At 45.6% G+C, this 21,085-nt stretch overlaps 2 protein-coding genes across 3 annotated transcripts; one reads left to right on the top strand and one right to left on the bottom strand.

Moving 5' to 3' along the window:
• Nucleotides 1–664: 664 nt before the first annotated feature.
• Nucleotides 665–7,285, bottom strand: Armc5 (armadillo repeat containing 5). 2 transcript variants are annotated; one of them, XM_075972430.1, is made up of 7 exons: nt 6,823–7,285; nt 5,220–5,327; nt 4,336–5,122; nt 2,579–3,075; nt 1,832–1,964; nt 1,580–1,727; nt 1,157–1,476 (listed from the first exon to the last, which is right to left on the bottom strand). In XM_075972430.1, exons 1-7 carry the CDS (start codon nt 7,283–7,285, stop codon nt 1,294–1,296), a joined length of 2,319 nt encoding a protein of 772 aa, XP_075828545.1. In that variant the 3' UTR covers nt 1,157–1,293. The 2 variants fall into 2 exon arrangements, with proteins under 2 accessions (XP_075828543.1, XP_075828545.1); XM_075972428.1 differs by having other exon boundaries at nt 665–1,727.
• A 645-nt stretch (nt 7,286–7,930) lies between these two features.
• Nucleotides 7,931–9,325, top strand: LOC142849789 (uncharacterized). Its single transcript, XM_075972431.1, has one exon. It carries the CDS (start codon nt 7,931–7,933, stop codon nt 8,939–8,941), a length of 1,011 nt encoding a protein of 336 aa, XP_075828546.1. The 3' UTR covers nt 8,942–9,325.
• The last annotated feature ends 11,760 nt before the right edge of the window (nt 9,326–21,085 follow it).

Here is a 21,085-nt window from a genome sequence, read left to right as displayed (position 1 = left end):
GAGCCACGGCATGTACACACTTGACTTCCACATAGGAGCCACGGCATGTACACACTTGACTTCCACATAGGAGCCATGGCATGCACACACTCACACACAAATTAGTGTCTTAAAGAAAAACATGGCTTGAGATGGGAGTGGACACAGAGACTGAGACAGGGGACAGTCGGAAGGCAGAACTGCTATCACATGCCACCACACTCGGTGCCCTCAGCCCAAACCTCCCAGCCACGGCAGCTTCTGTATTTAGATGGGTGGCTATGTCTAAGCAATGAGGATCCATAAACAGAAAACTGGCCTCCTCCAGGGGTCCAAAACTATCCCACAGAAAACCCACACTAGCCCAGGCCTATAGTAATGGCTAGGCAATTATTTATTGATTTGTAAGTCCAAGGATAGACCGTGTGAAAGCACGGGGTTCTTGGCAGGGGAATGGTGGTGTACCCCCAGAGGAAAGCACGGGGTTCTTGGCAGGGGAATGGTGGCGTACCCCCAGAGGAAAGCACGGGGTTCTTGGCAGGGGAATGGTGGCGTACCCCCAGAGGAAAGCACGGGGTTCTTGGCAGGGGAATGGTGGTGTACCCCCAGAGGAAAGCACGGGGTTCTTGGCAGGGGAATGGTGGCGTACCCCCAGAGGAAAGCAAGCAGAAGCACCACACGACAGCAGTGTCCAAATCTCAAGTTTTTAATGTTGACACCATAGGGCTTGGTCAGACCAGATCCTGGGGCCCTGAGCTGTCCTCTTGGACTCTGTGCGCAGGCTCTGGTGTTGTTTTCTCAGCCGTGGATCTTGAGATCTTCAGCCTGGGGCTCAGTTCCACTTGCTCGACAGTCCCTGAGGATAGCTCCTTCTGCAGTCTCCCCTCATGCCATGCTGAGAGAAGCCTCCCATACAGCCAACTCACCCCTGAGTGCTCCCCCAGGGAGGCCAACAGTTTATCCAAGAGCATCTGTACTATGACTCAGTCTCCGTTACCACAGCCAGCAAAGTTTCAGTGAGAGGCCCTGCCTCCTCACCCGCGGCTTCCAGGAGCCCCGTGAGAGCCAGGGCCCGTTTTCTAGGGCAGCGCCCTGGCACCAGTGTCCATCGTGCACAGTGGACAGCCAGCCGGGGCCGACCGAGGCGCAGTACCTCACTCACTGACTCAGGGCCACTCTGGGGACCCAAGTAGATGCGGGCAACAGCCTCTTCTAGTTCTTCCTCAAGTGCAGGCAGCAAGAAACGGCCAGCAGCCTCCAGAGCTTCCTCAGCCTTGGAGCCCAGCAAGGGCTGGTCGGGTGGGGGTATGGGCCTCAGAGCAGCCCCACAGCCCTGACAGCCATGCAAATGATGTAGGACAGGCCACGCTGCACTAGGGGACAGGCCTCGAAGTGGCACCAAATCCATCTGGGCTTCAGCAAAGCTGCCGGATAGCAGGGCCCGGAAGAAAGGGGAGGCAGCAGCTGAAGCAGCCCGCTGAGCAGGGAGCCGTAGGCCTGAATCCAGAACAAAGTGCAGGTCAGGAGCTGGGAGAGGGGCTGGACCCAGGAGAGGTTCATAGAGGCAAGGGGATGTGGCAGGGACGAGGACTGGGCTCACAGTGGGAGACACCAGGGCTCGGAGGCAGGAGAGGGAATCTGTGGCAAAGAAGAGGAAGAGCGGGTGTGGAGCTGGCTGTGTCAGCGCTTCGAGGAGATGGCGGAGGCCACCCTGGTCCAGGAGTAAGCGGCGCCACAGAGTAGGCTTCCTGTGGGGAAAGGGGGGGTCTTTGAGTGGGGGGGTGTCTCGGGGCAGCACAGGAAAGGCACAGTCTTACCCACGCTCCCTGCAGCACACCCGCCTCCCCCTCACCGGCAGATGAAGGGGAGCGTCAGTGCACAGGCCACTCGGTCCTCAGGACTCCCAGAGAGCATCAGGTGGGTGAGGGCACCTACTCCAAAGGGGGACTCGGCCTGAACAGTCAGGTTCTGCAGCAGCATCTCACCTGCAGGGACAGGCACAGCAGGTCAGGTGCTATGGGCAAGACAGGACTCTGAGTCCATAAAACAAAGGAGAGTAAACTCTCAGGGCAAGAAATCAACAGAGGAGTGCCAAGAGTACCGGTCAAGGACAGGCAAGTGGATGGCCAGGGTGCAGATCGGGGCCCCTAAGGAATAAAACAGCCTACAGTCAGGCCAGAAGACAGGGTAGTCCTGAGATGAGAACTGTCAGTAGTAGAGCCTGAGAGGACACAGTGCTTCGGTCTGAGTTCATAAGTGTGCCCAGGGCAGAAACAGGACCACGCAGAACAAGAGCAGAGTGGGTAAAGAAATGAGGAAAGGTCCGATTCTACGGCACTAGGAGCCAAACCTGGTGACCAGGTTATTTGGGCCCCAAGGTTTGGACAAAGGACAGAACAGAACTCTCTGTATTCCTGGGCTATGGAAGAGGCGGGAAATTCCCCGGCCTTCCAGCCCCCCACCCTCAATGCCTGGGGCTGAGAAGCTTAGATGGTAGGCTGCAGAGAACGGTGAGGGCAAGTGAAGGAGAGGTTCTAGGATCACATAAGGTATGGGAGGAAATGGGCCTTTTGTGTGGGCAGGGACAGGGGAAACATACCCAGCTCTCGGTGCTGGCTTCGGTGTGCAGGCCGGGCACATGCCACAGGCCAGTCATCTGGTGAGACACCGAATATGAGCCAGGCACGCAGCAGTGCTGCACCATAGCTGCGCACAAAGGCCTCAAGGCAGGCAGGGTTACAGGTGAGACGCGCCAAGATGCGTAGTGCACGCGGGTTTGGTGGTCCCGGTGCACCTGTCACGTAGGCCAACAGGCCACACAGTGCTGGGCCAGTCACTAGAGCTCCACTCGGGTCAGGAGCCTGGGAGAAGCGTGACAACAGCAACAGTGCTGGCCCCTCCTGGCCCCAAGGCTCGTCGGCAGTGGCAGCGGGAACGCGGGCCAGTTTGCGCAGTGTGCGGGGTGTCGACATTGAGGGCTGGCCAGGGGTAGGGCTGACTGACTCAGATGGCTCTGGCATCGGACAACGCTCAGGAGACCAATCTGGGGAGATATCTCCAGGGCCTGCTGCATAACCCTCAGAAATCAGCCACAACCTACAGAGGACAGGAGGAAAAGGAGTCTGAACCCAGAGCCAAGGTGAGGAAGCAGAATCCAGAAAGATGGTTCTGCGTCACAAACTCAAGGCAAGCCTGGGAGAGTGAGATCTGGGACAGCCTGCTGAGATACTGTCTCAAAAAGGGGGAAAAAAGTAGATAGATGGGATGGAGAGAGGGAAGAAGGAGAAATTAAGGAAGGAGAAGGGAAACAGTTTCGTGAAGACGTGTAAACTGAGGTGGGGCCACACCTCATTCTGAATTACTAGTGTTTACGATGTGCCAAGTCCAGCTTCAGGGGCTCAAGAAAAGTAATGAACAAAACATTATTCTGGGGTTTATGATCTACTGAGGAGAAACAGCCCAAGCAAGTAAACCATGTGATGTGACCAGGTACACAGTGTTTTATGCCTGTGATCCTGACACTCGGGGCACTGATGCAGGAGAATGGTTAAGTTTAAGATCATCCTAGGCTATGGAGTGAGATCCCTTGTCCAAACAAAACAAAACAACCAACCCTTTTCTGGTATGTTGCTGTCAGGGAGGCTTGGTAACAGAACGGGGACCGGGACACTGAAGGTCAGAGGAGAGGCGAGATATTAAATAAGATGGTGACCACGACCCCTCGCAAAGACAGAAAGAACCGAACAAAGTTTTGAAGGAGGTGAGAGACGAAGGCACACAGGAGGAAGAGTGTTCCAGACAGAGAGACTCTCTGAAGGTACTAGAGAGAGTGGAGATGTAGCTGGAATCCCCAAGGCTGACATTATTGGCCATCACTTGGAGTTAGGTCGGGGTAGGCTCGGCAACAGCTCTGTATGTAGGCTGCTGCCCTCCACTGTACACACATGAAATCGGCAGCTCAGAAAAGTCAGTTCGTTTCCCAAATGTTTCAATGATGGTAACAGAATAAGAGCCGGGCAGGAGGATAGCTTCAGGTTCAAGGACAGCCTGGGCTACACAATGAGATTCAGGCAGCCTAGTCTCAAAAATTATAAACAAATAAATAAAAATTGGGCTCCATAGCATTCCACTGTAACTAGGACACATGCCACCCCCAATCAGAGTTCTGGAATGATGGGGTGGAGCCAGGGTCAAATGGCAGACCAAGTGATATTAGGGAAGAGCAGTGAACTAGGAATACATCTTGGCAAATCTCTTAAGGCAGAAACGAGGCAGAGGTAAGGAAGATGGCCAGAGCAGACACAAACTCCCTCCCCAAACACCATCCATCCCTCAGGCCCTAATAAGAGGACTCACCTAAGGCTTCGGAAGCTTCCTGCCTCTATCTGCCCAGGGGTCCGTTCCTCAGGGAAGTCCCAGGAAGCAGCTTCTATTCCTTCTTCTTCCTCTTCGCCAGCTTCACCACATAACTGCCTGGCCAGAAGAGGCACGAGGCCCAGAGCCTGTAACTTGCCCAAGGCCCCCGTATCATAAAGGAAGCCTACAAGGGCAGCCACAACACGTGGATGCCAGGCACTGGCACCAGGGTCCTGCAACAGGCCCATCAGCAGCTCCAAACCACCGGAGTCCCGAAGCCGGGCCCGGTTGATGGCTTCACGGCACAAGAGACACACAGCCCGCACTAGGGGCTGCTGGGAAGCTGAGCTGGTCCCGTTGGGCCCCCGTCGCCGCCGAAGCTCACCTAGTAATACCTCCACACCACCAGCATTGCCCAGTGCGGGCCGCACCAGGCCCTGCGCACACAGATTGGCAAGGATCAGGATGGCCGCCTCACGTATTGCCCGTTTAGGGTGAGAAGCCAAGCTGACAAGAGGGCCCAGCCCCCCACCCAGACTTAGCTGCTCAGCACAGGCCCGGGAACAGCCTCGGCTGAGTTCCAAGAGAGCGCGGACTAGGGCCGAGGTCAGCGCAGGGTCGGGGGCAGTAGCCAGGAGCTCAGCCAGTGGCCGAACTGCTCCCTGCTGTGCCAGGGCTAGGCGGTGCTGGGGTGAGTCAGCTAAGTTGCGCAGGGCACGGACTATACTCTGGAGACACTGTGAGTCCTGGCAGGCGGTCAGGCTCTCAACAAGGAAGGGAACAGCCCCTGGAGGAGGAAGCGGGAGACAGATGGTGAGCAAGGGTAGACTTGGGAGTCCTCCCACTACAAATCTCAGCAACTCCAACTCTCGCAGTCTTCTCACCAGCAGAGTGGATGTCCCTGCAGCTCTCAGCTTCCATGGCTAAGTTCCCCAGAGCACGAGCCGTTCGGTTCTGGATGCTGTCTGTCTTCACACACTGAAGAATGGTCACTGCAAGGAGAGTTTGTCTTCTGGAGGGCTCTACCCCATAACTGTTTCTAATCAGTCATCTCTAGATGTGGTAAATGTCCAGGGATTCAGGTCAGTCGTAGAGTGCTTGTCTAGCTTGTACCAAACCCTGAGCCAATCTCCAACAACCCAAAGGGGGAGGGGGAGAGAGGAGGGGGAAAACATGATGCGAGGGTTAGGGAAGATCAGAAGATGCTGAGAGGTGAGCGAGAGCTGGACGGCTGAACGGATACTTGCCAGAAGGAGGGCAAACAGGAAGGCCAGAGTCTCAGGTTTGGAAGCAGCTCTTCCGAATGCCCCCGGGTAATGGTGTCTGTTCTACGATTTCACGAAGTCCCTCAGATAACTGTCCAAGGAGTCAATTAAACGTGAAGGCAACAGCAGCCACAAAGGGGTTTTAAGGAGGGCAGTGACGTTACACACTTGGGCAACTGTAGGGATGGGGTATTACAAGAGAAAGGAGCAGGGATGGGAGGATGGTTGAGCCTGTCATGACAGTCCAGGTAACTTGTCCAGGTAATTGAAGGGGTGGGTGGGGTATTACAAGAGAAAGGAGCAGGGACAGGGACGGGAGGATGGTTAGCCTGTTGTGACAGTCCAGGTAACTGTAGTGGCGGGGTATTACAAGAGAAAGGAGCAGGGACGGGAGGATGGTTGAGGCTGTCATGACAGTCCAAGTCAGCTTTCATTCCTGCCACTCAAAAGGTAATCTTGCCCAGCACAAAAAAGCGGAAGCAAAGTTAGAGAGAACTTGGTATTTACGAGGCTCTTGTCAAGGCTCTTGTCAAACACATTACTGTACAAGTGCATTCTATGCAAGTTTTAAATATATAAATGCTTCACTTTAAAAATTTAGATTTTTGCCAAAACTGGCTTACTATCAGAGGAAAAGCAGTGACACAATTTTATTTCCATCATTACCATTAGGAGGCGCCAAATCAGCCGGTCCACGGAAAGGCTTATCCTTTGCTGGAATTTGTTTCCTATACGGTTTTAAGTACCCAGCCTGTGCTTGGAGTCTGGGCATTCTATATTTGAATTTCATTTTGGCCCACTTCAGTCTTGTCGGATAGTTAGTTATTACACAAGGGATTCTAGCTTTGGAGGGATTGATTTGCCTGGTGTGTCTGACTGCACCATTTCCTAAGTCCATTAATTCTCTGAACTTTTAAAACTACCGCCTCCAGCTCATCCACGTGAAGCCATGCACAGGGACGCACACAGCAGTAGGCACTGTCCGCTAAAACACCAAAAATATAAAGTGCAAACCATTCGTTCAAAAGTGAGGCAGGGGTCAAAACCTAGTCCTGGTCTGGGAGGGTCCGGGTATAATTTATAGGGAGAGGAGTGACGTCACACAGCATGACACCGGAGATGAGTGGCGCTACAGCATCCCTCACAAAGCTTGCGCTCAGAGACGTGCCGTAAGAGCAGGACTAAGACCGCACAGGACTAAGAAATGGGGCGGAGCACTTACCCAAAGAGAGAATGCCTCCAAGTCGACGCACTTCGGCTCGGCACGCCCCTTCCGTACAGCAGTTGGCTAGAATGCTGAGCGCCAGATCCAGCGTCTTGCGCAGGCGCACTGGCGACGAAGGCGGCAAAGACGACTCAGCGGCGGGGGCGGGGCCAGGGGAAGAACCAGCTGACGCAACCGACGAAGGGGCGGAGCCAGAGCCTGCTGGGGACAGGGCGGGGCCCGCGGCAGCCGTTCGGCGTAGCAGGGAGAGAAGGGGGCGGAGCCCGCCGCGTGCCCGGAAGCGCTCAATTCCCTCTGCTGCCTTGATGTGGCGCGTGCGAAGCGCTAAGAGCGCGCGGCCCAGGGGTGTCTCGTTGGTAGCGGGGTCCTTTCCCCAACCCGGCCCCTCCCCGGCCGCCGCCGTGAGTTGCGCGAGGCAAAACGAGAGCGAGTCCGTAAGGGCCGGTCTCGCAGCCGCCATCTTGGCCCGGGCCTGAGGCTCCGCCCCGCGCCTCGCCGGTTCCCTGAGAGAGCGGAACTGGAAGAGGGGGGCGTGGCCAGGCTGCTGCTCTGAATGGCGCCGCCGCAGTTATCGTGCGAGTCGGAAGTTGAAGTTCTAGAGTCTGGAACTTGGGTACTTGCACAGTCGCAGAAGACATGGCGAGAATGGTATTTATCTGGGTGAAAGCAAGAGGCGCGTGCGATGCATGCTGGGATATGTAGTCGGTTTAAAGTGGGTGAGCTACTTCCCAGGGTTTAGGAGTGAGCTGTTGCTTCTAGAGCCAGACGGCCCGCTATGGGAGTCTGTGCTGCTCAACGTGACTTAGCGACTCCGCTCCCGGTACGTCCTTGTCAGCGACCGCCTTTCCTCATTCAGATTTTATTGGCAACCCTTAAGCGCGGTGGTCGAGGACTGGACTGATCGCCTCAGAACTCCAAGCCCTCGTTAAGTGAATGAGAGAGTTAAACCTACCGAGAAAGTTCGCTGCTGCTTCCTAGAGCAGCTCGGGCTTGAAGACCTTTCCGTTTCCGGTGCTGGCCTCCGAGCCCCAAATGCCTCTTTTCTCCAGCTATGCTGACGAGCTAAGCGGGTGGCATTTCGGAAACCGAGCACTTTTCGCCCGCTATGGAACTTGCGGCGCCAGAGGCAGGTAGGGAGAATCCAGATGGGGCAAAGCTACTGGGAAACCGGACGTCAAAATTCCCGGGAGCCCTCGAGTCGCCCCTCGATCGCGAGGCTGAGCTGCATGAGCGCCCTCTCCTGGCGCGGCCGGAGCAAGCCGCTGGGGAAAAGTTGCTGGTCCAGCAGTACCTATGTAGGTCAGGCTCAGGCACTGAGCAAGAAGCCTTTGCCAAGACCGATGATCCTGCAGTCCCCAAAGCTTTCAGGTGTCGGAATTGTGGGCTGACTGTGGCCAGCCTCTCTGACCTCATTCACCATCAAAGCAGCCATGGGTGTGACCGACCTTTCAGCTGTCCAGAGTGTGACAAAAGCTTCCGGCGTGGCTCAGATCTGGTTAAGCATTACAGAGTGCACACTGGTGAAAAACCCTACCCTTGCCCAGAATGTGGCCGTTGCTTCAGCCTCAGCTCTAATCTCACTAAACATCGGCGTTCTCATTCCGGTCTTCGGCCTCATAAGTGCATGGAGTGCGGAGAGGCCTTTGGCCGCAGTGCTGACCTAGCGAAGCACCAGCGGGTACACACTGGGGAGAAGCCTTATGCTTGTGCTGAGTGTGGTAAGGCTTTCAGGGTTAGCTCCAACCTCATCCAGCACCAGCGCACTCACACTGGCGAGAAACCCTACCGCTGTGGACTCTGTGGCAAGAGTTTCAGTCTGAGCTCTAACCTTTTACAGCACCAGCGCTGTCACACGGGTGAGAAACCCTACTTCTGTGTCTGGTGTGGAATCAGCTTTGGGCGCAGTTCCTATCTGCTGGAACACCAGCGTTCACACACCGGGGAGAAGCCTTACAATTGCTGCGAGTGTGGCAAGAACTTCACCAACAGCTCTAACTGCCTGAGGCACCAGCGCACTCACAACGGAGAACCGCCTTTCAGATGTCTGGAGTGTGGGCGTGGCTTCAGTGAGAGCACCACGTTCATTGAACACCAGCGCATCCACTTGAGCAAATGACCGACCTTTCCAGAGTGTGGCAAAATCTTACACCACAGTTCTATTAATGTTCACACATTAGAAGTGTCCTGGTGGCAGCAAGTATTTTGTGGACAACACCAGCATATCCACACAGGCCAAAGACCTCACATTTGCAGCAAGTGTGCCAGGAGCCTCAGGCAGGTTTCCCACTTGCTCTTCTACCAGGTGATGCACAGTAGCAAGGAGACTTACATCTGCCTGTAATGTGGCGAGGCCTTTGCCCGTAACTCCCAATCCTGTCTAACACCAATGGATTACCAGGACGGGAGCTTCTGCATATATCCCTGGCTTCAATTTTAATCCAAATTTTATTTCTGGGGTTGGTCCAGTCCTGAGAAGCCTGAAGGAATGAGGATTTTTTTTTTTAAAACAAACCTCTTCTGCATCCCTAAGGTGGTTTAATTAATGGCTGATAATAGGACTCAATATTGCCATTTGGATTGAGACAGGAACCCCAGGCTAGAAGAACATAGCACTAGAGCTGTGACTACTACCTTCAAAGAGAAAAGATTTAAAAAAAAAAAAAAGGTTCTATTCTGTGAGGTTACATCCAGAATGTTCATTAGCTAGAAGGAAGTTTTTAGGTATCCAGAGCCACATAATCCTGACCCAGCTGCTTTGAGATAGGTTAACCATAACAAAAGCAACAATTACTTTTTCCCAGAGGAAGAGGACTTACAAGCCAGGCAAAGTTCCTGTTGAGTACTATAGCAGAAGAGGTTGAAGGTAGACCAGAGGGGATCATAAAGAAGGCTATGTTCTAGCTAAAGGACCAAAGAATTTGAATTTGGGATTGTTACATAAACTCTGGGTGTAGGATCCCATTCAAAGAACTATTATCACTTAGTAACTATCTTTACTGTTCACACTAAGATTGTGGGGAATGAGGTCAAAACAAACTTTTGAGTTCAGGATACTTTATGGTATTTCTAGGTATGGGATTTGTTATCTGGCCTTTTCCTAGTCCTTAATGCCTTCCCTCAAAAAATTCCCTTCACTCATTCCTCCCCACCACGTCCCACACACACTTCCTCAGTCCCCTCTGGAAGAATAGTGAAGACTTTTGAGATTACACGGCCTTTTTGTCTAACATAGAAGCAGGTTGCTCACCCAAATGTATTTCTATTGCTAAAATTAGTATATTTGAGAGTTGGGAGGTTTTCCAAAGCATTGCATAATCATTAATCAGATGATTATGTCCAAGCAGATGCAGTCTGAACAGTTTCCTGAGAGTCTTGGACTAACCTTTTAAGGTGTTTTCTGTTTCAAGGACCGACTAGCTCCTTTTTGACAGTCCACTTTCATCTTTAACTGCAAACTCCTTGTCCCCTGCCCTCCAGCTCTGCTGCATCTAGAACTGGGTCTATATAGAGTAAGAGGCTAAAGAGGAACAATGTCAAGTGATCCAGCCTCAGTTTCTAAGTGTTCAGGTTTGTCTCTTCCTAGCTGTGTGGCCCATCACCTCTTCTGGGTCTCAGTTGCTTCATCTGTGAAACATGCAGTCTGCCTCACCAGGCTGTGAAGAGTCCATGAATATACTTACTTTCATGAAGTACCTGCTTAGGGAAATGGCTCAGTAAGCCTCAGTTCTCCTCAAGTCTGGAGTCCTGTTGGTTATGTCATTCAGAAAGCATCATGGCAGCTCACAGATCAGCTTCTGAGATTTCAGAAATGAATTGTCCTGGAGTAGACTATTGTCCCATAAAGGCAATGTCACCTGGAGCAAATCTGAAAGGCATGACTCAGGTGATGTCTAATAAAGAGCTCTGGCTCCTCAAGCTGGGTAGAAGAAACTTACTCCAAGCAGGAGTAAGTAATTAAAGAAATTCTGGATGTGTTCCCATCACTAGTACTTTAAAAAACACAACCCAAAGTTTGAGTTGAATACCTGAGCATAGCACATACATAATTGGCACTCAATAAATAGCTATGATTGGGTTCTGTTTATACTGCTTACTATTGTCTTTGGCTCCCTTACAATGAGAGAATAAATATTTTACCCATACCTGTGTATGTGTGTTAAGCACATGGCACAGGTGAGCATGGAAGGCTGCCTTCTCACATTAGAGCAGATAATCACTGGACCTTCTATCTGAACTGTAGCACTAATAATAAAAAGCCAGAGACAAATATTGGGGTTCAACCTAAAAACCAGAAAAGCAAAACAGCCAAGCCACTAGAGAAGTCTTACCTATACTAAGGCTGGGTGACCGCAGACTAAGCAGGTTAAACAGACTGAGCCTCTCTCTCCTCCCATTTTATATTCCTTCTAGGACTGGAATTAAAGGTGTGAGCCACCACCACTTGTATTTGTTTCTGCATTGATCTTGTGTAGCCCAGAGTGACCTTGAACTCACAGAGATTCATCTGCCTCTGTCTCCCAAATCCTGGGATTAAAGGTATGTGCCACCACTGCCTGACCTCTAGTGGCTTAGCTTTGCCCTTCTGATCTTTAGGCAAGCTTTATTTATTAAAACATAAACAAAATATCACTATATTCCCCTTTTTGTCTAAAATAAAAGAAGGCTATAACTAAGAAAAACTATATATAGTATGTAAAATAACTATATACAATATATACAGACAATAAGTACAACAATGTCTTGTCCATTTGTTTAACAAATTCAGAGGAAATACTGCATATCTTCCCTATCTTGGTGAGTCCAAAGTCTTGTACCTAATTTACTTTCTATCTTGCTTTCTCTGTTAAACAAGGAAAACTATATCTAGTCTTCAACTCCCTCAGAGACCCAAGAAGGAAATAATATTAACTGAGTAAGCAGGAAGTACAAGCAAGCAACCTCCAAAAATGTAATGACAGAAACAGCTGGCTGGCTGGGCAGTCTCCCAGAGTTCCTTTGCAAGTGTGGGGCATCCATCTTTGGCCTACAGGCCTAGCATATCCAACAGATGTTCCTCTGGCAGTCGAGAGAAGGGCATTTTCTTGTCCAGCTGCTTACTTTTGCCACAAAGAAAAACTCCATGTGGAATTTCTTTGATGCCCATTATCTTCTCTGAAGTAGATTGGTGCTTCCAGAAGTAGACATGTCTCATTATCAAAAAAAAAAAAGAAGAACCTAGGTTATTAAAACATCTTAAATGCCATATTCTGTAGATCTCTGAAGTGTTTGAAGATAACCTGTCTATCTAAAAATCCATCTTTGTTTGACCTTGAAAACATACCTAATGTGATTACAAGTTTGATAATACTAGGTGATTTAACTACTAACCTGCATTTTCTTATTATCCTTAACAGTTGGTAATAATAATTTTCAAGGACTAGAAATTTGCATTACATTGTTAAATAAGTTATGTAGGTACAATACCTTGATCAAGAGTAGAAATGTTTGTACAATATATTCTAACAAAATTAATCTCAATATACAAAATTTGTATACAATATACAAAAGTCCAATCCAATGTAAAACATTTAAAACTTAAAAAATAGCTTCAATAATCTACCCTTTTATCCTATCATCTATATCCCCCCCTTTTTTTCTTTTCAAAACAAGAACCTTGGATCTAATTTCCTTTGTTTAACTTTTTTCCTGGCCATTACCACTAATAACTTATAACTAACCCCTTAAACAATGACAAATATAAATAATCCATTGAATGACCAAAACCCACCCACCCCACTCTTGGAAATGTGAACCTCATATTCTTAAATTTACTTCCTGCTATCTGGGGGTGATGGTATCTTTAAGGTATCCTGAAAAGAAAAATTTGGATTAATTGTCAAGTCCTGGGAGAGGTAGCTGTATCATTTGTTGTCCAGTCTCTGTATAATGAGAAAGTGCTGGGCTTGTCTCAAGTCCTGGCAAGAGTAGTCTGTGAGGCTGGATCATCTCAGCTAGCCTCCTCAACATTGTTCTGAGAAGTTTGTAGTCCAAAGCTGATCTTTAGGTGGTGTTTTTTAGCTTAGTGTTAAAATAGTCCTGGAGGAATCGTCATTGTGGGGCCCCATCCTCCTTTTTGGGATTTCAAAAGTTGCTATTAAGTGTGATCATGGTTCACTGCAGAAAACTGATAGAGACTCAAACCCCAAATCATGTACAGGAAGGTAGGTGAAACCTTTTTCTAGAACTAGTTGGTACTCTATATGACCATTAATACCATGACAAAATGTTTAATATATATATATATATATATATATATATATATATATATATATATATAAATTTTGTAAATCTTATACCTTAAGAAAAACTTTCAAAGGGTCAATACAAAACCAAAGGATTATGAGAGTAGTAGCAGTAAAATAGTTCTTAAATTTTTGTTTTTCTCCTGTCCCATATCAGGTGGCTCTTCTGACATGAGACAGAGATTTTTGAATTTCACTTTAATAAGCGTGCTTGGGTTTAGGGAAGGAGAGAGCCACACTCCAACTCCAAAGCCAGCTTTAACCTTTAGTTGGACTGGGACTACAAAAAGACCATTTGCATTATATGTCTGTAGAGAACAGCAGAAACAAATATTTGGGAAGATTTATGAAATTTTACCCTTTTGGAAATGTGACATGCCATTAGGCCTATTTACTCTTTTTCTTGTGACATTTTTTTTTCTGGATGATTTGTCCTTTTTCTTCAGATGTCTCGTTTGTCCAGTGGTCTTCAGATTCCTTAGCTGGATGCCTTTATTCTCCTGAAAAGACAGAAACAAAACCCTTTCCAATCCTAACTTTGGCGAGATTCTCTTTTGGCAAGTTATATCTGATCAAATGAAAAGCTTTTGTTAGTTTTATAGATTAGTTCAGATTAAAAGGCCATGATATTTGATGAACTATCATCTCTTATAATTACAAAGTGTCTCTTGTTCAAATAGAAATTTTATCAATTTCAGTGATATCCATAGCTTTTCTTCTCTTGTGGAAACAAAAGCAAAACCCCTTCTCCAACATAGCACATGTTCCAGTTTCCATTCTGAGGTCAGTACAACTTTAAAGTAAATCAGCTGATTTAATTCTGTAGTTTTTTCTACTATCCATTGTCTCTCCACAGCTGTTGTTCCTTTCTCATTAGTGTTTAGAAAATTCAAAGTTAATAAAGCATTATGCAATCTATTTCTGGGAGTATTTATCATCCCTTTTTGTTTATTTAACTTATCCTTTAGAGTTTGATTTGATCTTTCTATAACTGCCTGTCCTGTAGAACTGTCTAATATACCTGTAATATGCTTTATTTTATAATAAGCAAAAACTCTTTCATTTACTTAGACACATATGCTGGAGCATTGTCTGTCTTTATTTGTGCAAGTATACCCAGGATGGCTATAACTTCTACCCAATGTGTGATTACTGAAACAGCCTTTTCCAAACTTACAGCCATTGCCCATTGAAAACCTGAATAGGTATCAATGGTGTCATGTACATATTTTAGTTTTCCAAATTCTATAAAATGGAACACATCCATCTGCCAGATTTTATACCTTTGAGTATCCTTTGGGTTACATCCTGTTTACGTACTGGTGTTTGGTTGTATAAAGAATAAGGAGGACATTTCCTTATAATCTCCTTGGTTTGTTGCCATGTAATGGAAAAGTCCTTTTTAAACCTTTGCTATTGATATAATGTTTTTATTAAATTCTGAGGCCTTAAGCACATTTCCAATCAATAATTGATCAATTTCTGCATTACCTGGTACTAGAGGACCTGGCAGAAATGCATAGGGATTGGATGTGTGTTATGTGTATGGAATGATGCCTATTCCTGATTATATCTTGTACCTGAATAAATATATTTCTACTCTTGTTTATGTTTATATATATATATATATATATATATATATATATATACACACACACAGAGGATGTAACAAAATTGACCTTAAATTTGTATCAAATAGACCAAAATCCATACAAATGTAAAGTATAACATATCCCCCTTCTTTCTTTCTTTTTTTAAAATTGACTGTGACCATTAACCATTTATAACCAACCCTTTTAAAATGAAATTAACATTTGTAAGCAATCATTTTGGGGATTTGGGCATAGTTTTCTCCAAACTGCTTCCTATTGCTTGTTAGGTGATGCATTTTTAGTGTTCATGGAGATCTTTTGGGGTTCTTGTTCCATCTAACTACATTAGCCTGGAAGGAATCCACAGGTTCCCATCCTCTGTGGAAACAAAAACAGAACCTCTTTTCCAAAGTAACATAGCCTTATACTAAAATTTTGAAGTCAAGAGACTTTTAAAATATATATGTTGGTTTAGCTTAGTAGTCCATATAATGAAATGTCTCTCTGTAGTTAGCTCATCACAGTGGAAAAAATTCGAAGAAAACACAATAATATACATAATCCAGACCCTTTGTATATTTTCCATCTTTATGTGGCTTTTTTTAAAAAAAAAACTATTTCTTTTATATTTATTTTTTAATTTTTTTTTTTGAGACAGGATTTCTCTGTGTGCTTTTGGCTGTCCTGGATCTCACTCTATAGACCAGGCTGACCTTAAACTCACAGAGATCCAGCTGCCTAAGTCTCCCAAGTGCTGGGATTAAAGGTGTGTGCCACCACTCCTGGCTTCTCTATTTCTTTTTTAAGGACTTTATCATTTTTCTTTTCTCTCTCAAGCCTACATGTATTTTAAAATACACTGTAAGCCATTTAGAGTTTTTTTTTCCATCTGAATCGGTCTCTATGTATCTATCTTTTTCTGACCTCATGAATCTTTAATCTGCTAAGCAGTATGGTAGGATTAAAGCTGCAGCTTTGGCAGCTGGCTCCACCCTATTCCTTAGCTTTTTGAGTCTAGCTTCATGGCAGAGGTACTGGCAGGAGCCATGTTTATTGTCACAACTCTATGGAGTTTCCAGGCCTAGGCCGCCACCAAGAAGCCTCCTCTGGCTGCTTGTGAATACCATTTAAGTGTTTGGTGGCAGGACCTTTTAAAAGAGCTGCAAGGTTTTTGTTACTAATGCTGAGTCAGGAAGCCTTTCTTAAAGGAATAGCACCACAGAGCCCATCTGAGACAATGCTGCTATCAAGAAGCCATGCTTGACTCTGTTCTTTTCCATCTAAAATCCTTTTTTTAAAAAAAGCTTTCTCAGGCTTTATGTGGAAATTCTTGCCAAAAGTTTGTGTGCTATTTGTAGACAGAGACTGTGCTTTCGTTTCCCAACTTCCCAGACATGAATAATCACAAAGAAACTATATTAATTACAACACTGTTTAGCCAATAGCTCACACATATTCCTAGTTAGCTCTTACATCTTAAATTAACTCGTTTCTATTAATCTATTTATCACCAAGAGGATGTGGTTTACCAGTAATGTTCTTGCATCTTTTTCCTTTGGCAACTACATGGCATCTCTTTGACTCCTCCTATTCTCTATAAAAATCTCTGTTCGGATCTCCCACCTGGATTTACTCTGCCAAACCATTGGCTGAAACAGTTTTATTCTTCAAGCAATAAAAATAGCACATATACAGAAGGACATCCCACATTAGGTGGCTATGTTCAGGGTTTTTAAAAATTACTTAGTACCAAGAGAATAGCATATAAGTATAACTTTTGGACAGACTCATAAGGGCTTTCTTCCATTTTACTTAAAATTTCTGATTTATAACCTGCCTTTCCAGATTTATTTGCATCAGTTTAGAATGAAGGGGCTCCAGTTATTGGCATGTCTCATACAGTGTGAGGAAGGATCCAATTGGCTCTCTTTATACATCAAATTTTCTCGCATTGGGGATATTTGTTATTAATCTCTCCCCCCAAATTATTGCAAGTTCTTTCCCAGGATTCACTTTCTTCCAATAATTTGTTAATTTCATTATTATTGGAAGGTACTACAATTTTTGCTGGACTTATTCCTGCTAATTGATGAAGTCTCAATTTTCCTTTTATAATTAACTCAGAGTCCTTTTCCTCATAAGTTTTTAATTTTTTACTTGGTTTATGTGGCAAAAAGGTCCATTCGAAGATATTATCTTTCCTCTGCATTAAAATTCCTGTAGGGGAATGTTTGGAGGGTAATATGATCAGAATGCAGTTAAGATTTGGAGCCACATTATCCACATGTTTTCTGTGATTTCTCTTCAATCAAAGTCAATTCTCTCTCAGCTCCCTTTGATGATTCCCTGGTCTATTTAACTCACTGTCACCACCTAAGGTCTTGTTTAAATGAATCAGTTCATCAGGTTTTATCCCAATAGTGAGTGGTAGCTGGGAAATGTCTCCTAGCAACCTTTGGAAGCCATTAAGAGTCTACAGTTGACTCTCCTAATTTGCACCTTTTATGGTGTAGTTGTCTGTAGCCCTATGTTATAGCCTAAATAATTAATAGAATCTCCTCTTTGTATTTTTTCAGGAGCAATTTGTAATCTCCAATAAGGCAAATTTTTCTTTGCTTCTCAAACATTCCTTCTAAAGAATCTACATTTGAGTCAGATGTCATCCATGTAATGGCAAACTATAGATTCAGGAAATTTCTTACATATCATTTCCAATGGCTGACTTACAAAATATTGGCACAGGATGAGGCTCTTCAACATTTCCTTTAGGAGAGCCTTGAACTTATGATCCTCCTCCCATTGCCTCCTGTTCAGACTGATTTTTTAAAAAATTATTTTAAAGCAGAAAAATTACAAGAATGATTATCTCTACATGACTTGATAATAATGACCTAATGCACAACCTCTAAATACTTGAGTATATTTTTTTTACATATAAGACCATTCTCTTGTCTAACTACAGCCATCAAAATCAGTAAGTTAACTGCCATCAAAACCTTAGATTCTACTTCAGCTTTCCCAATTAACTTAAACTATCTATTTGTTATAGCAAAAGGGTCCAGTACCTGTTGCATTAATAACCATGTCTATTTAGTCTTCACCATTCTAGAACAGTATATCAGCCTTCCTTGATTTTTATTACCTTAAATCTTTTATTACTGGGATGGCACTGGTTCAAGACCATCGAGAGCCAGTGAAGAGCCAAACAAAGGCACAAAGGTGTGTATGTATACATACACCTCTGCTTATTTCTGTGTCTGCACATTTACTGACGATTCTGTCTACCAAAACCTTCAGTTCTAATCCAATTCAAGAGCTACTTAGGTTTCTTCCTTTTCTTATCTATGTCTTTCTTTCCTGACAGAAAAAAATTGACTTTCATTATCCTTGGTATAAATGCTTATTTTATCAGTGCCAATTGAACTCCTGCCATCCCCTTACTTGGTTAATGCTCCCTAACCTATGCCGGCCCATCAGCCATGTGGATGGACACTCTTCACCTTGTCATGTATTACTGCCCACAGAAGATGCATATTTCACTGTCTGCCCCTAGCTAGATAACCTTCAAATCACTCAGGAAGGAGAGAAAGGAACTGGAGGAAATCAACAAGATTTCCTCCAACAAGAAAGATCTTTCCTTTCTTTTAACTTGCGATTCAAAGCAAGTTCACTCGTTTAGAAACTAGACTTTGTTTCATTCACTCTTTGATGCTATGTTAAAGAGAAGTGAACCAAGCCTTTCCTGAGCTGGGTGCACGAGCTTGGGTGCATGTGCTTGGAGGTGTCTGCTTTTTAACATACAGAGTCAATGCCTTTTTTACTCCATCGCTGGAGAGCAGTGGATGTTAATAAACCTAGAGAGGCCTCACATGACTAGCAGGGCTTTAGTCTTTTTTTTTTTATCCTGTCACTCTGGTATCTTCTAGGATGTCTTAGAATCTGTCATGAGTTCAGGGCTGACACTGGTGAAGAGAGGTAGATTGTATGGGTGGGACTATTGTGGAATAGAATATTTGTTTAACTAACTCAAGATGTGTTACACTTATGTTGCAGAATAATTGTTTAACTATTCACTATGTAAAGATGTGTTGCATTTGTCTAATTATGTAAAGGTGTGCTGCTGTTGTTTAGGCTGCATTTAATTATATAAAGATGTGTTGCTGTTTCACCTTACCTGCCTAAAGCACCTGATTAGTCTAACAAAAAAAGTGTGAAAAAATAAATCTAGAAACTCAAATAGCAGTTTGGGAATGTTTAGTTTAAGGACATAAATCTATATACCAAAAATTGTCACTGTATTAAAAGATGACCTTAATGATTATTAATGGTTACTCATTCATTTATAAACACACTGTGCTAATTTCTGAGAATAAATAATATGTGAAATAAACATCTCATCCCCCAAAGCTTTTTGTAGGTAGAAGTCTGGGTCTAGGCAATGTTATGTAAAGATAGTCTGGTTTGGCACCTTCACTCACTCTACCTTGGGTGACAATGAACAAATCTGAAAGTGAAGGAATGGCCAATATAATAGAGTTGTGTGTCATTCTTCCTGGGGAGACATGCAGTGTCTACTTGCCCTAGACAGGAAACCAACAACAGAGCAAAGTAACTTTATCAACAATGTTGATCTGAAACAATGAATTTTTGGGGGTTAAAGGAGCATGAGTAAAGGGTTATGTACAGGATCACCAAAAGCTCGGGGCTCTCTGTACAATCAGCCAAAGCACAAAGGCTGGAGTCTCCTCAGCAATCCTTACCACTTCCATAACCTTGGGAGAGGAAGGGCTTTGTGTAGCCTGTAAGTTTTAGGGATGTCCTGAGGGTACTGAGTTGTTTGCTTCCACAGTCTTAAGGAGTCTCCCTTCAGAGTGAAATGTTTCAGTTCAGAGGAAACCACTGTGCAACAAATTGGTACAGCATGCTGGGAAATTTCTGCATGAAATCTAGAATGTAGAAATTAGGAAGGAACTATTTTTCATACCGCTATTGGCTGTTCCTGGTGATCAAAAAGTAGAAGAGCCTGCGAATTTCCCGTAGTGTCTAGCTGCCTACTTTGTAAAGAGGCAGTATTCAGAAACTTCCTGATCCCCGGACTGTAACATCAGTCTGCCTGCATGAGATGCTGCCTCGGCCCACTCTGGACCACAGCATCTGTATGTTAACCTGAAGAAATACTCCAAGATTTAACTTGGCCAGTATTAGTTGTCCCAGCAAAGCAAAGGTTTTGTTTTAGTAGTTTTGAATTCAAAACAGTATACAGTGGCCCTTACAGAGTCTTGGAGAGGCTCTCAAACCTCTCCCTGGAGAGTCACAAGCCAGGCATCCATCTTTTGCCTTTCTCTCAGCTCTTTATCTGCCATGCTCCCACAGAACAGTCCATTAAGTTTTGAAAACTTCAGCTCTGCCAGCTTAAAGATCCAAAATCTTTTCACAAGCCTCTCCTAAAAATAGATGGTTAGTGCCTTGCCTAGTTTTATGTCAACAAACTAGAATTAATCTGAGAGGAGGGAACCCCAACTCAGAAAATGCCCCCACCATAAGATCAGGCTGCAGGCAAGCCAGTTGGGCATTTTCTTAATGATTGATGTAAGAGCACCCAGTCCCTTGTGGGTGGCACCACCCTCTGGGCTGGTGGTCCTTGCTTCTAAAGAAAGCAGGCTGAGAAACCATGAGGAACAAGCCAGTAAGCAGCACATCTCCATGTCCTCTGCATCAGTTCCTGCCTCCGGGTTCCTGATCTGCCAGAACTCCTGTGCTTTCTCCAGTGATGTGGACACATGAGCCAAATAAACCTTTTCCTCCCCAAGTTGCTTTGGTGATGGTGTCCATCACAGCAACAGTGACCCTAAGTCACATCTGTCACAGCAATACCCCACAGCCCAGTACCAATTTCCGCCTTACTTATGGTTTCTATGCCTGGGGCAAAACACCAGGACCAAAAGCAACTTTGGGAGGAAAGTGTTTATTCAGCTTTACCACACTCAGGTTTCTCTCCATCATTAAAGGACGCCAGGGCAGGAGCTTGAAGCAGATGCTAGTGTAGGGGCTACGGAGGAATGCTGCCTGAAAAGGCTCTAGCAGGCCTTGCCCTTCTCCCATTCCATCTTCTTTGCTAAAAACTGTTAGATGACATTCTTAAAGCTGACCACCAAGGTCTGTTCCCCTATTTGGCCATTTCCTTCTTCTGAGGCTGACTACCAAGGTCCAGCTATCAAAGTATTTAGGTGGAAGCTCTGCCTCACTCCCCTCCAAACCCCACCTCTCAGAAAGCTTGCCAAGGGGCGGCGCCTCCCCTGGGATGCTCAAGATCACACCTACAGGGTATTTAAGTCCCAGGTCCTGCCATATGATTCCTCCCATTTCCGAGAGTCACCCAGGAATGTT

This window comes from Microtus pennsylvanicus, chromosome 5, assembly GCF_037038515.1.
Source record: "Microtus pennsylvanicus isolate mMicPen1 chromosome 5, mMicPen1.hap1, whole genome shotgun sequence".
Lineage (NCBI taxonomy): Eukaryota > Metazoa > Chordata > Mammalia > Rodentia > Cricetidae > Microtus > Microtus pennsylvanicus.
The sequence above is the reverse complement of the archived record's forward strand: the minus strand, read 5'-3'. Positions and strand labels throughout refer to the sequence as shown.